We start from the raw sequence: 13,015 nt of genomic DNA, 5'->3' as shown, positions 1-13,015 counted from the left end.
ATCTCAGATCTTCCATCTGGCATTATATTCTTTCTGCCTGTAATCAGTCCGTTAGAATTTCCTTGGTGGGATTTTTACCTGAAAACATCTTTATTTCATAATTAGTTTTGAAAGAGAGCTTCTCTGGTATAGAAATTTAGGACAGTTATTTTCTATAATCAAATATTTTCTCATTATCTGCTAACTTTCATTATTGCTCTTATGTGGTCACCTGTTGATCTGATTCTCTCCGTCTCTCTGTGTCTCTGTCTCTGTCTCTCTCTCTTTTGCCTCCTTTGGAGGCTTTCAAAATCTTCTGTCTTTGGTATTCTTTAGTCTTATGAGTTTTCTAGGGTGCCTATATATTTTGTATTTTTCCTGCTTGAAATTCATTGGCATTCCTGGATTTGAAAGTTGTTTTGTCAGGGCACCTGAGTGGCTCAATGGTTGAGTGCCTGCTCAGGTCATGATCCTGAGGTCCTGGAATCGAGTTCTGCATCAGGCTCCTGACAGGGAGCCTGCCTCTACTTCTGTCTATGTCTCTGCCTTTCTGTGTCTCTCATGAATAAATAAATAAAATCTTTTAAAAAAGGAAGTTGTTTTGTCTTTCAAGATTTCTGGGAAAAATCTCAGCTACTGTTTCTTTGAATATCATTTTTTCCCCTCTTCTTTTTCTTATCTCCCTTTGGAAATCTGATTAAACACTCGGTAGAGTACTTTACTCTTTATTCCTTAGCTTTATTTCTCTCACGTTTGCTCTCCCTTTGTCTTTCTGAGCTGTATTTTGGATCATTTCTTTTTGTCTTATCTTTACACTAATTCATTCTTTAGCTGTGATTAATCTGTCCAATGAGTTTTTCATTTTAATTATTACATTTTTTAATTTATAGAAGTTCCATCTCAAATCTGGTTCTTTCTCAAATCTGCTTGGTCATATTTTATAGCCCTTGTTCCTTGGAAATATTTCCAAGGCTCTCTTTTATTTCTTGAAGCTAAATTCTCTAATTGAGTCCCCCCCACCACCCCGCCAGATAGTGTGAATTCAGGCCACAAACCTATATGAAGGCCATATTGTGGTTATTAATTCTTGAGAGAGATTTTACTTCCCTTTACCCAGTGCCAGAGTTGGGACACTTTTCTTCTGTATGGAAGATTATTTCTCATTTACCATTAACATTGAGCTTCTGGTCTTTCGGACTCCTATTTGATTCTTTCTTTCCCTTATCTCTAGGCTTTCTGCCTCATTTTCCCTAACCCATACACATGTGAAATGGAAGCTTAAGGAACACAGCAGCAGATGTTCTCAGGGCAAAAATTCCCTTCGGTTCTTGCTCATTATCCCTGGTTCCTGCTTTTGCTTTCCTGCTGGCCTCTCCAGATTTCTAATCTTTTTGCCAGCTCAGTGACGCGTTTTACAAACATCAAGAACATCTTTAGCAGTCCTTTCCAATTCTTCCTATGGAGAAGTATTTCAGAATATGTGGTCCACCATATTGCCAAACACATAATTCCTGTGTGAACTTTCTCTCTAAGAAGGGGACTCAACTGTCGCCTAAAATCCAGGCACTAAAAAACAGTGGCATGGTATGAAGTTCCCTAAAGTCAGGGTGTCATCTTTCTCTTCACTTAACTTACTAGCTGTGTACTTGGCAAATTATTGAATGTCTCTGGGTCTTCATTTCCACATCTTTAAAATGGGGATAAGAGTAGTACTGATTATTTTGGATTTTTTGAGAAATAAATGAATTTATTTACGCAAAGCATTTAGAAGAGTGCGTGGCACATAGTTAAGTGCCCAATACTATATATTTCATTGAATTTAAGATGCTATAGATTGTAAGATGCCCTGTTACTTCATAAAAGAGAAAATATGCTTTCAATTAAACTGTGACACAATGCCAAGATGCCATTGACTGAGGCGTGCATCCCAATTTCAGATGTTAATATACAAAAAAAAAATGCATCTGAAAATGACCTGAGTATAATAAAATTTAGCTGTTACTGTGCATGGGTACCTATGAGCAGAGAAAGCAGTGGTTGAAACAATTTTAGTTTCAGAATTGAGGGGACTTTAAATGTTTCTAGGTACTTATTCCATCCTACTCTCAACTACTGGCCTCTGGCTGTATTGTGCATGAACTAGAGTCAGTGTCCAGGGCCAATGGTCAAACACAATATTTTACCATCTCTTCCAAGGCTGAGGAAGAAGGGAAAAGGAACTTCTATTTGCCGAGAGACTTCTGTGTCTAACACACTTACAGATGCCTTAAGTATAGCATTTACTTTAGTTTTCATAATTAGGTTAATTCAGATTAGTTGCTATAACAAACAACCCCCAAATATTAGTGGCTTAGCACATTATGTGTATTTCTTACTTACCCTCCAGACTGATGTGAGTTGGGTGGCTCTACTCCAAACTGTTGACTCATCTTCTTCCATCTTTTGGCCTTGCTGTCTTGTGGCTTTCCAGTTGCTCTGGCATCACCCAACAGACAGATAGGGAAAGAGAGAGGGACATGGAGAAAACATATCTTCTATTACAATATCATTTAAAACTGTTCAGGACCTCACACTTTTATTGATTCCTAGGGAACTTTTTAGAAGGAGAAATTACTATAGGTTAGAGTGGTTGGAGAAGGCCTCTCGGATGATGTGGCATTAGGACTGAGTCCTGAAATGTTGGTATTACCTGGAGATTGAAAAAGAATTGAGGAGATTTTGGTCTGGACGCGTTGGGGTGCTATGACCAATGCATATCATTATGGAAGAGCAAGAAGTTTTTGGAGAACCATGGAATCCCCTGTTGGGTAATAACTAATATTTATTGAGCTCTTACTCCGAACTAGACACCATGCGGTGCACTGTTTGGATGCTACTGTGACATGCGGCAAACCAGGCATAAATGAGCCCTGATAAGACAGCATTCTGTGAATGGGCTGTTTTTGTGTTTGTTTGTTTTTTTTTAATGTCTGACTCATCCGATGCCCCAGATTGTACACTTCTCTCCCCTATGTCTTCTTTCCCAAGGGTATATAGACCCCCTCAACCTGGGGCCTCATCATGACTCAGAGAGGGAAACAGCTTGCCCAGTGTAACCTCTAAGCGTGATTTATGAAACAGGATGTATCCAAATTTTCACCACGCTGGAGCTATTCAATTTTCTCTAATGGCTTTTATCTGAGAGTTATGTCTGTTCGTGGCAGTCACGACCAGTAAGTCATTAGCTTAAAGTATACTGATTGTTAATTTTAGCACCCTGGGATCTGGGCCCAGCGAGGGAGGGCTCTTGCTTTTGCAAATCAGAGCTAAGGAACTTTTGAGCAGTTGGCTAACATTCACATCAGGAAAAGTTAGAAAGTAAGAAGGGATAATTAAAAAGTTAAAGAGTACAAAGCAGTTGACTAGCTGGATATAGTTCAGGAGGCTGTAAAATGGCCTCCATCTGGCTGCTCCCCTACTGCTAGGTACTTGTCCTCACCAGAAGACAAACGGAACCAGTCTTATCTGGAGTATCCTTGCGTGCCATGTACTTCACGCATGTGATCTCACTGATCCACGCAGTAGTGCCAGGAGGATGCCATTACTTGTTATCCTTATTATATACCCCACTTTACCGATAAGGACACTTAATGCCCCTGATCACACAGCTAATCACAGACTCTGAATCTGCATTTTTAAGCAACAGAGGTCCGGATGGGAGTGCCCCAAAGGTCCAGCCTAGCATCTCTCAGGGGCTACACTCTGTCTAAGGTCCCAGACGTCTGGGCTGCTAGCTGCTCACTTCTGACCTTGAGAAAATCAGTAGCTCAGTGCCAGCTCCCAGATGCCAGCTACTACAGTTTCCTTGTGGGTTCAGGGCTGGATGCTCCTTTGACACCCCAACTGGGGTGTCAAAGCCCTGGAGCCAGGAAGAGCCCACCCTGGGGTGGAAGATGGGGGCAGCATGGCTTTCCTGCCTCCAGGAATTTGGCCTTCCCTCTGGACTGTCATACGCGCTCCTTCAGGAGAGGCTGCTGAGGGGGTTGTCTTCGACAAGTTGGAGCCATTTAGAGGCTGGGTGGTCTTACTGCTCGGGGACTGGGGCCTGTGGGCCTCCGCAGGGAGAGCTTGACTCTGGCTCCTTTTGCTCAGACCTTGGGGGACTCATGGGCAATCTGTGCATCAGCCTGCCTGTCTCATTCGGAGACTGAGCTGAATTAGACTAGGAATCCCTGCAATTTCTCTCTCCACCATTCATTCCTCTGTGTTGATCGCTGTAGCAAAAGAGAAAGGATGAGCAAGTCTCCCAGTTTTATAGATGGGGCCCTGCCGGAACCATTGATTCCCTAGGGTAAATCACTCTGAGCCTCGGTGGGTCTCTCAGGGCACTAACCACACAAAGCCTTCTTTGGATTTCCCATGGGGAAGCTTATGGCAGTGAGGAAACCCGGGTGCGGGTCTCAGATTGTAGCTCAGCTTGCTGCGTGACCTCAGGCAGATCTCTTCCCCTCTCTGAACGTGTCTCTCCATCTGCGCATGTTAATCTCTCTGTGCTTTAGTTTCCTCATCTGAAAAATGGGGATAGCAAGATTATTTCGAGGACGAAGTTTAAAGCATTGACCACAGTGCCTAACACATAGTTAACACCCTAAATATTTCTCCCTCTTCTTCTCCTATTCATCAGTATTGTTATCATTATGGTTTTCATTACAAGGCAAGCATCTCTAAGGCCTCCTACTAATTCTAATACTCTAGCATTACGATGTGAGCTCCCCTGGGAAGGCGGCCTAGCTTGTGGCTGGAGGCTGTAGTCTTACCCCTGACTATTTGTGCAGGTGGGATTCTTGTTACCTTTCAGGTAAAGCGTCGAAGGCAGATGTATCCGGTTAATCAGGGGGAGGCTTGGGGCCTTGCCTGTGGTTTGTTGAAATGGTTCTGGCTCTGGAATCGAGGAGCAGGGATGAGGTCTGGGTGGCCCCTACCCCTGCCCAGCCAGGATTTTCAGGGCTCCAGGGGCAAACCCAGCTCTGGGAGCCCTGTGGTCTATTCCACCCACTTGCTGGACTCTGGTGCCCAACAGCTAGCTGTAAAGGGTCACTCGGGCTTCCTCTAGAGAGTCGCTCCGTCTGTATTTCATGAGGCCCCATCCATTTGGTAGGGCTGGGAGACAGCTTGCTTAGTTTCTTGTGCCTCTCCTGGGAATGAAGGTTCTTGAAGAATCTGATGGCTGCAGAATGCTGAGCACCCCGGCTAGCAGTACTGCAATGTCTCCATGACTATTGGCGTCCTCCCACACATTGACAGTGGGGGCAAGGAGGGAAGCCCATTGTTGTCACCTCCCAAAGCTTGTTGCAGTCACTTTCCTTTCTACCCCAAGGTCCCATGGCTCCAACCTCAGGGCTTTTGTGCTCCCCTTGGGAGTTGCATCTATCTCTTAAATGGACCCCTGCTGCTGGCCTTACTCCCTGGAGTCCATCCACTTTACTGGTCACCATGCGAGCTGAAATTCCATTCCAATCCTTTCAGTCCCCTATCAAACAAACTTCAAAGGCTCCCTGTCATCCACAGGATAATGTCCAAAGAATCAGTTCCTTTCATGTGCAGGACCACAGAGGCACCTTCCCTCCAGCCCCCTGGGAGAGGCCTGGGTCCCCGAATACTCGCTTCATTTTCTGGTCTTTTTGCCCCCACTCACAATGCTCTCCTGGCACTGAATGTCCTCGTCCCATCCTCACTCGGCAAAATCCCACCCTGCATTTAAGACCCAGCTCAGATGTCGCCTTCTCTGAGAAGTCTGGTCTGCTTCCCCAGCTGCAAGTAGTCACTCCTTTTTCTGCATTCCCACGCCACTGGGATAGTTTCCTCTAAACTCCACCCCCAGCCTGGAGTGCTCAGCAGCCTTCTAGAAACACTTGCAGTTCCTTAATCTTCCCATGCTCTTCCCCTCTGCCCCCAGCTCTTCTCTTTGCCATGTCGCCCTTTCCTCTGTTTCCAAATTCCTCTAGCAAGGGTCAGTTTTGGGGTCATGACCTGAGAAACTTGCCATGACTGTTTCTCCCCACCTTCCATTCCCTTCTAGTACTTCTGGGAAGCCCTCTGGACCTCCTTCAGCATCCCCTTGGCTTTTTTTTTTTTTTTTTTTTTTCAGTGTTTGCAGTTGTCATGCAACTATCTATTGTCTGTCTGTCTGGAAGTACATGCCTAGCAGAGCACGGAGCTGGGGGTGGAGGGGAGCCTGCCCAGCCAGGTATGATCAGACATTGAGGACTGTAGAGACTCAGGAGGGATGGGTGGCTTTGTCTCGGTGGGTGTTGGGATTCTGAGCCCTTTCCCTGCAGGAAAGGCCCTCCCACAGCGCTCTCAACTAGGAGTACTCATCACAACAGAAGAGGCACTTGTCTCTTGTTTACCAGCGAGGAAGCTGGGGTTCCTTTGGGAAGAACCCACCCAGTCAGTCAATAAGAGTTCATCGATCTGATCGATCTGGTCTTTGTGCACCAGACACCTGTCAGGTGGAGGGTGGGGGATACAGTGGGGCAGGATGGGCCTCTTGTCCCTGCCCCCGGGAGCCTCAAGGGAGAAAACGTTAAGCTGCTAATTTCGGTTAATTGTTTAATTGCAATTGTGATAAATTCTAGGGAGGAGAAACAATGAGGGGGTAGGGAATCACATAATGAGGGACTTTGACTGAACCCCCAGGTCTCATTCCTCTGCCACCCAGTCCCCCAGTGCCTCCTCCCGGTGCCTTAACTGCTTAACTGCTAGCCATGACATTCACTGTCTGGCCCTGCTGGCAGCCCTAATGGGTTCTGCAGATTAAATAATCCCAGCCCAGCCTCGAGCCATCCTTGGGTTGGCCCATTAGACCATGGCAGGAGCCGCCTGGGTCCTTGTTCTAATTGAATAATTTACTGTAAATCGCCTGCCATTTCCTTCTGCGCCCAGGCTGGCTTGTTAGCCAAACGGAGGTGAGCAAGGGCGGCCTGTAATAGGAGGCGGGAGCCGAAATGAGCTGTCCAAATGAGCGCTTGTCACAGCGGGCATTGAATTAAATCAGAGACACTTAAGGCTTCAGGTCTGTCTTGTGACCCAGCCTCTCCTGGTGGGGGAGGCATAGCCCAGAGCCCCACAGGACCAAGGCCGAAGCCTCCAGGTGAGCTTTCCCATAAGTTAGGAAGGGCCTTGGGTGGGGTTGGGGGGTGAGGACGCAAGTGACGGAGTTTCCTCGTTCTTGCTCACTCCTGCCTATGTCCTTTCCACCTCCCTCGTGGGCAGGGCAGCCCCTCTGCCCTGAGATACATTTCTCAAGCCCTCCTTCCACGAGGAAGAACACTTCCTCTTTGAGGCTACCATCTGCCAAGCACAAGATTCTTTTCTTTCGATCTATTAGGGGCTTTTGCAAGTGATCACATTTAATCCTCATGAAGAAGCTCCTAGGAGGCAGGCATGATTGAGGGAACCTTATTCATGGGGGTTTGTGATTTTCTCAAGGTCACGTACCAATCTAGTACAGAATCAGGATTTGAATCCAGATCCATCAGACCCCAAAATTCAAATTCTTGCAACACCATTGAGGACAGACAATGGGGAGCAAAGAGATTACCTTGAATCCAATTTCCTGACGTGCCGTATAGCGTTGGAGGCATTGTGCTTGGAACCTCTGCTCAATAGGATGAATCCAGCCTAGGGCTTAGGAACAGTGTCTGCCGGGGCAGCAGGCTGTGGGGGCTTCCCTGATGGCTGCATGTTTGAAACAGGTCTCCCTGTAAAGCTAGTGACGGCTTTAGGCTTTGGCTGGGACTGTTTCATCCCCTGATTCCTTTAGGGCCCACAGCGGTCCACATGACTCTCACAAAAGGAACCAAGAAATGGGGAACCAGAAGAGACATCCCCACTGTTCTTGCCCCTCTTTCTTCCACTGTTTGAGTGCAGTGTTGGCAATCTGCTTCATTTTTCCAAGGACTATTCTTCTATCCTCTGGCTGTGTCATGGAGGGCCAGCACCCTGGCCTGATGAAGATGGAGGACTCCCAGCCCGGGAGGTGGGGGCAGTGGGAGGCATTGGTGAGAACGAAGAGAGCTGGCTGGCTCTGAGGGCTGGGGGCTGAGGGTGCTTGACACCATGGAATGGAGTCGGGCCTCCTGTTAGCAAATGCAGGACGTGTGCCACTTGTTCGTTGCCATCATCCTCTCCATCTGCTCCAGCAGATCCTAATCCCCTCCAAATCCTAAAGCCTGGATCCTAGTCCTCTATCACCTGTACAGCAGTGTGATTTTGAGCAATGCACACACCTCCACTGAATTTCAGAGTTTCATCAGTACAGGGGGATGATGATAGTAGTAAATGAATAAATGCTCTATGAAGCATTTAGAATAGTGCTTGGCCTCTGGTACACATTCAATAAATATTGTTATTATTATTATTATTATTGACATTTTATAAATATCAGTTGGGTTAAACTCTCGGTACTTCTGATCTCACCTTCCAGATAGTCTCTCTTACCTGTTCTTCACCCCCAGCGAATATGAGCTATGGCTCCTCTGAGAGCTAATCTGATTCACAATTCTGGCTTCAACCATGCAGGTCATCATGTAAGATACTGGGCCCAGTCCCATATTGAGCAAGTTGTGCTTTCAGGCATCAAGGAGCCTTGTCCCACTGGGAGAAAGAGGCAGGCATAAATTATACAGTCTGTAAACAGGGCAGCGATACAGATGCAGCCCAAATGTCCCTCAAAGGCTTCCTCAGCCCCTGGGAAAACATGCAATCACAGGAAACAAGGTTTTGTTTGCTGGATGGCTCCGCTGGCATAACTGCTGGGAGGCTGTGGGTGAAATCGATGAACAAGGACACCTCACCAGGGCATTTTAATGAAATCAAGATATATCAGGTTTATTGTCCCATTCCCCTCTGCTAGGGGCCCAGTGGTCCCTAATGAAAAGGAAGCAGATTGTCTGGGCATAACGTGTTCCTACTGTGCTCTGGCCGGCTTCCGCCTGAAGGGCTCAACAGATCAGCAATTAGGAATCTGTTCTAGAATTTCATGGTCACCAGGCTGTTTCTAGAAAACATAGGTAGCTCTTTTCTAAGAGCTACTTCTTAGAAATTCAGATCATTCTCTTGCATCCAGGCTTCTGCTCATGAGAACTCTCCCCTTGTCTGGGTGCATCAGATATGACTTGATGAGATCCAAAGGTCCTCCAAGACCAAGGACTTGCTTCACCTCCTCACAGAACCCTAACTGGATCACGCTTTGAAGGGCCTTGGAGTTTCCCTACTCTCTCCGTGTCCTCGCCTGCCATGAGCTTGAATTCCCTCTCCGCTGTTTTTGCTCTGCATCCCTTTCTTCTTTATGAAGGAGATGGGGGTAAAATAAGATCTGCTTGCCCACTGCTATCTGATGACATCACTGCATTCACTCTGAGAAGTTGGTATTTCCCTTTGGGGTTCTTTAATCAAACATTTCAGAAAAGGGACAGTTATACCTCTTTTTGTTGTTTCTAGCTTTCTCTTTTGTGCCATCCTTTTCAGGCTGCTGACTCACTGGGTTCCAAGAATATACTTTATCAATCATGATAATAACACTAGAAATGACAATGGCGATATTGCTGCTGCTGCTGAGGACTCGTCGAGCACTCTCAAAGCTTTATGTGCTTTGTCTCATTTTTGGCATCTCCCTCGGCACAGCAGACCACGGGGCCGCGTGCACAGTAGACTCTCGGGGCCTGAGAATAACAAAGGCTACTATCTATCGAGCTCTCACCCTGGCCTGACACTTGCACATGCCTTATCTCAGGTCACTGCTATCAGAGCAATACAATAGAGAGTGTTATTCTCAGTTACAGATAGAGAATTGGGTCTCAGCATAAAAGGTTTTAAAAATGTATTCCACTCCTCTTTTCAACAGACACATGGAGGGCTGCCTACATGGCTGGCCCTTGGCTCAGAGATAGGAGCACAAAGGGTCCCTGCCCTTAAGGGGGTCATAGGGTGGTGGGCCCTACAGCCCCGGAAATAGGCAGTGGCCGTCAATCTCTGGAATTACATAATGCCCTAGTTTATTCTGAGCTCCTGGCTCCCATACTTTCCAGATCGACTGTCTTATTCTTTATTCCAAGCCTCATAAAGGGCACTTTATGTCCAGCAATATCACTGGTAATTAGAGTCCTCCTCCGTTCTTTTCTCATAAGGGTCATTTGTAATCATGGAGGAAGAGTTTAATTTTTCTGGATTGATCTTACCCTTCTTAGCTGTGATCTTCCCACAAGTTCATACTTGTGTTTTTTATGAAAGTCTTGACAATCTGTGGTCCTCAAGCTCAGGGCCTGCCAGGTGATGGCCGGTCCTCTCCTGTGTTCCTCTCCCCATGCAAAAGTGACAGAATGTCCCTTTTCCTCAGGGAGGGCTTCCACACTGGCTTGGAGAAGGAGGTGGCAGAGAGGGAGGATTGAAGAGGGGACAGGCAACAGGAGGAATTCAAACAGGTGGGCAGGAGGAAGGACACTCTCATCTTGGTCCAATCTGTGAGGCACAGGCAAGCCAGGTGGGTCCTCAGTGCAGGGACTGGAAGCCCCTAGAACCTGGTTTACCTTTATCAGTTAGGCTGCTTTTGTCTGTCTGTCCACTAACAAAATGATTATTTTAAACAACAAGAACTTTATTATCTTACATAATAGATAGGCCTAAGAGAGGGGGGACAGACTCCAGGGTTCCTTGATTCAGTGGCTTCATGATCAAGGAACCCAGATTTATTATTCTCTATTTTGCAGCTTTATTCTCCCAGCTGGGTCCCCATTTGATTGCAAGATGGTCTCCAGCAGCCATGAAGTGACGTACTTCCATGTTCGGGTCCAATGGGAGAGATACTGTCTCCTTGTGGTTTGCAGTTAGGAGAAAGAAAACTTTTTTTGGAAGCAATCCTGTCATGGCTCATTGGTCTGAATTGAGTCCCATGCCTATTCCTGAACCAGTTACTAGCAGTTTGGGCGAAATGATATCATCTGAAGTGCAATGGATTTGGGGAAGCAACCACCATGCTCATTACAGAGTCACATTTCCCGGGGATAATCAAAGTGAATAACCCAGGGCTGTGATGGTTATAGAGAATGAGCATGTAGAGTTTCCAGATTTAGCAAATAATACATGATGCCCAGTTAAATGTGAATTCCAGATAAACCATAGATTACTTTTGAAGTATAAGTACATTCCATGCAATATTTGCTGGTCTGTGTGTCCCAGTGTTGGGGTCAAGGCAAGATGGGTCAGGCAAATACTTGATAATGGAAGATAAAAGACTTAGAGGGATTCATAGTGAGCTTGGGACATAGAACTAAATGAACACTACTGTATGAGGACAGTAGAGTCTAAATTGGTTCAGAAAGAAGAGGGTTGGGACACCTGGGTGGCTCAGCAGTTGAACATCTGCCTTCGGCTCAGGGCGTGATCCTGGAGTTCCAGGATCGGTTCCCACATCGGGCTCCCTGTGTGGAGCCTGCTTCTTCCTCTGCCTGTGTCTCGGATTTCTCTCTGTGTCTCTCATGAATAAATAAATAAAATCTTAAAAAAAAAAAAAAAAACAAAGAGGGTTAAGGGCCCTACCTCTATACCTACCTTGGCTCCTTGTAGAGGGGAGAAAAAGAGATTGTACCTCTTTTCTGAGGCACCCATTGATCTTGTTCTGCCTGCTCTTTTCCTAGGGTCACGACCGCTGCAGCCAGGCTTTGCTGCAGATTGGGATTAACATGATGGCCTTGCCTGGAGGCCGCCACCTGGACTCCATCCCTCTGCCGGGTCAGCGGTAAGTCCTGTTCCTTAGGGCCAGGCCTGCTCCATCTGGCTGAGGCCATCCTCTAGCTGAGGCCCAGCTCCAGGGTCTTGAAGCTACAGGTGCTCCCACCTGTCCATGCACTGTCCTGGAGAGAAAGCTTAAGACAAGGTATTGGGGGGATCCCTGGGTGGCGCAGCGGTTTGGCACCTGCCTTTGGCCCAGGGCGCGATCCTGGAGACCCAGGATCGAGTCCCACATCAGGCTCCCGGTGCATGGAGCCTGCTTCCCCCTCTGCCTATGTCTCTGCCTCTCTCTCTCTCTCTCTCTGTGACTATCATAAATAAATAAATTAAAAAAAAAAAAAAGACAAGGTATTGGGGATGCCAATACTGATAGAAGTGAGCCCTGAGACGTGCAGGAATCAGGCATGTCCAGTACCCTAAGGAGGTGGGGTCTAAGATGCAGGCAGACAATGAAACAAAGATTTGAATGGGGTGTTCTGCTAAGATAGGGGACCCCAGAGGAGGCTCCCAATCCCACCTTGACCAGGAGGCTGGAGCCATTGGGGGCCCTTGGGGTCATGGAAGTTTCTCTCTGAGCCTCTTGAAAGGGACGGTCTACCCTTGGGTGTCTTCTTCTCCCACAGCCCCAGGGAGGGCACAGAGCATAGAGCTGATCCTAGGAGATAATTATTGCCCTGAGTGGGGTGTGGGAGAGAGGTGGGGAGGAGGAGGCGGGCATACGCTGAGCAGCAGGTGAAGCCCAGATGATGAGGGGAGAAGAGGGAGAGACGGGGGCACCCGAGGTGCCTTCACACAGCTGAAGGCTGTGGGGCCCTGGCTGGTCCTGGAGGCCAGAACCAGAACCAAAGGGGGAGTACCAGGGCAGCAAATCTGTGGTGACTCACTGTCCCAGTTGCCCCAGGACTGTGCTGAGGTTGGCCCTGAGAGTTTTGTGACTTTGAGAATGCCTGCGTCCCAGGCGAGCGTCTCATGCAGGTTTGATCTACAGAGGAGCTGTGCAACTGGGTGCTCAGGGCTTCTGTCTTGCTCCTCTTTCTTTCTTATTTTCTTTTCCGGGGACATTTTGATGGGGCTGTTTCGAGGCAACTGAATCCTAGTAGCCCTAGCCAGACTGTCAAATCATTGTTGTTTTGTTTTGTATGTTTTATTTTATATATTACAGGTATCACTGACATCTTACCTTCATTCTATCCCTAATCCCCCCAACTGAATTATCATATCACTCGTTTCTATGTTATTTGATTTTTGAGTATTTTTCTAGGTATGT

General features: G+C 47.0%; 1 protein-coding gene across 6 annotated transcripts in view; it reads left to right on the top strand.

The window, feature by feature from the left end:
* INSC (INSC spindle orientation adaptor protein) overlaps nucleotides 1–13,015 on the top strand; it is a 122,959-nt gene that overhangs the window by 22,108 nt on the left and 87,836 nt on the right. For all 6 annotated transcript variants that reach the window (XR_011995089.1, XM_072725580.1, XM_072725584.1 and 3 more), the window contains exon 2: nucleotides 11,655–11,755. Coding sequence is in view for 5 of the 6 variants with exons in the window: in XM_072725580.1 (XP_072581681.1) it covers nucleotides 11,655–11,755 (101 nt within the window). In the remaining variant the exon portion in view is untranslated. The remainder of the gene's footprint in view (nucleotides 1–11,654; nucleotides 11,756–13,015) is intronic.

This window comes from Vulpes vulpes, chromosome 11 (assembly GCF_048418805.1).
Source record: "Vulpes vulpes isolate BD-2025 chromosome 11, VulVul3, whole genome shotgun sequence".
In the NCBI taxonomy this organism is placed as follows: Eukaryota; Metazoa; Chordata; class Mammalia; order Carnivora; family Canidae; genus Vulpes; species Vulpes vulpes.
This window is presented reverse-complemented; position numbering and strand designations above follow the sequence as displayed.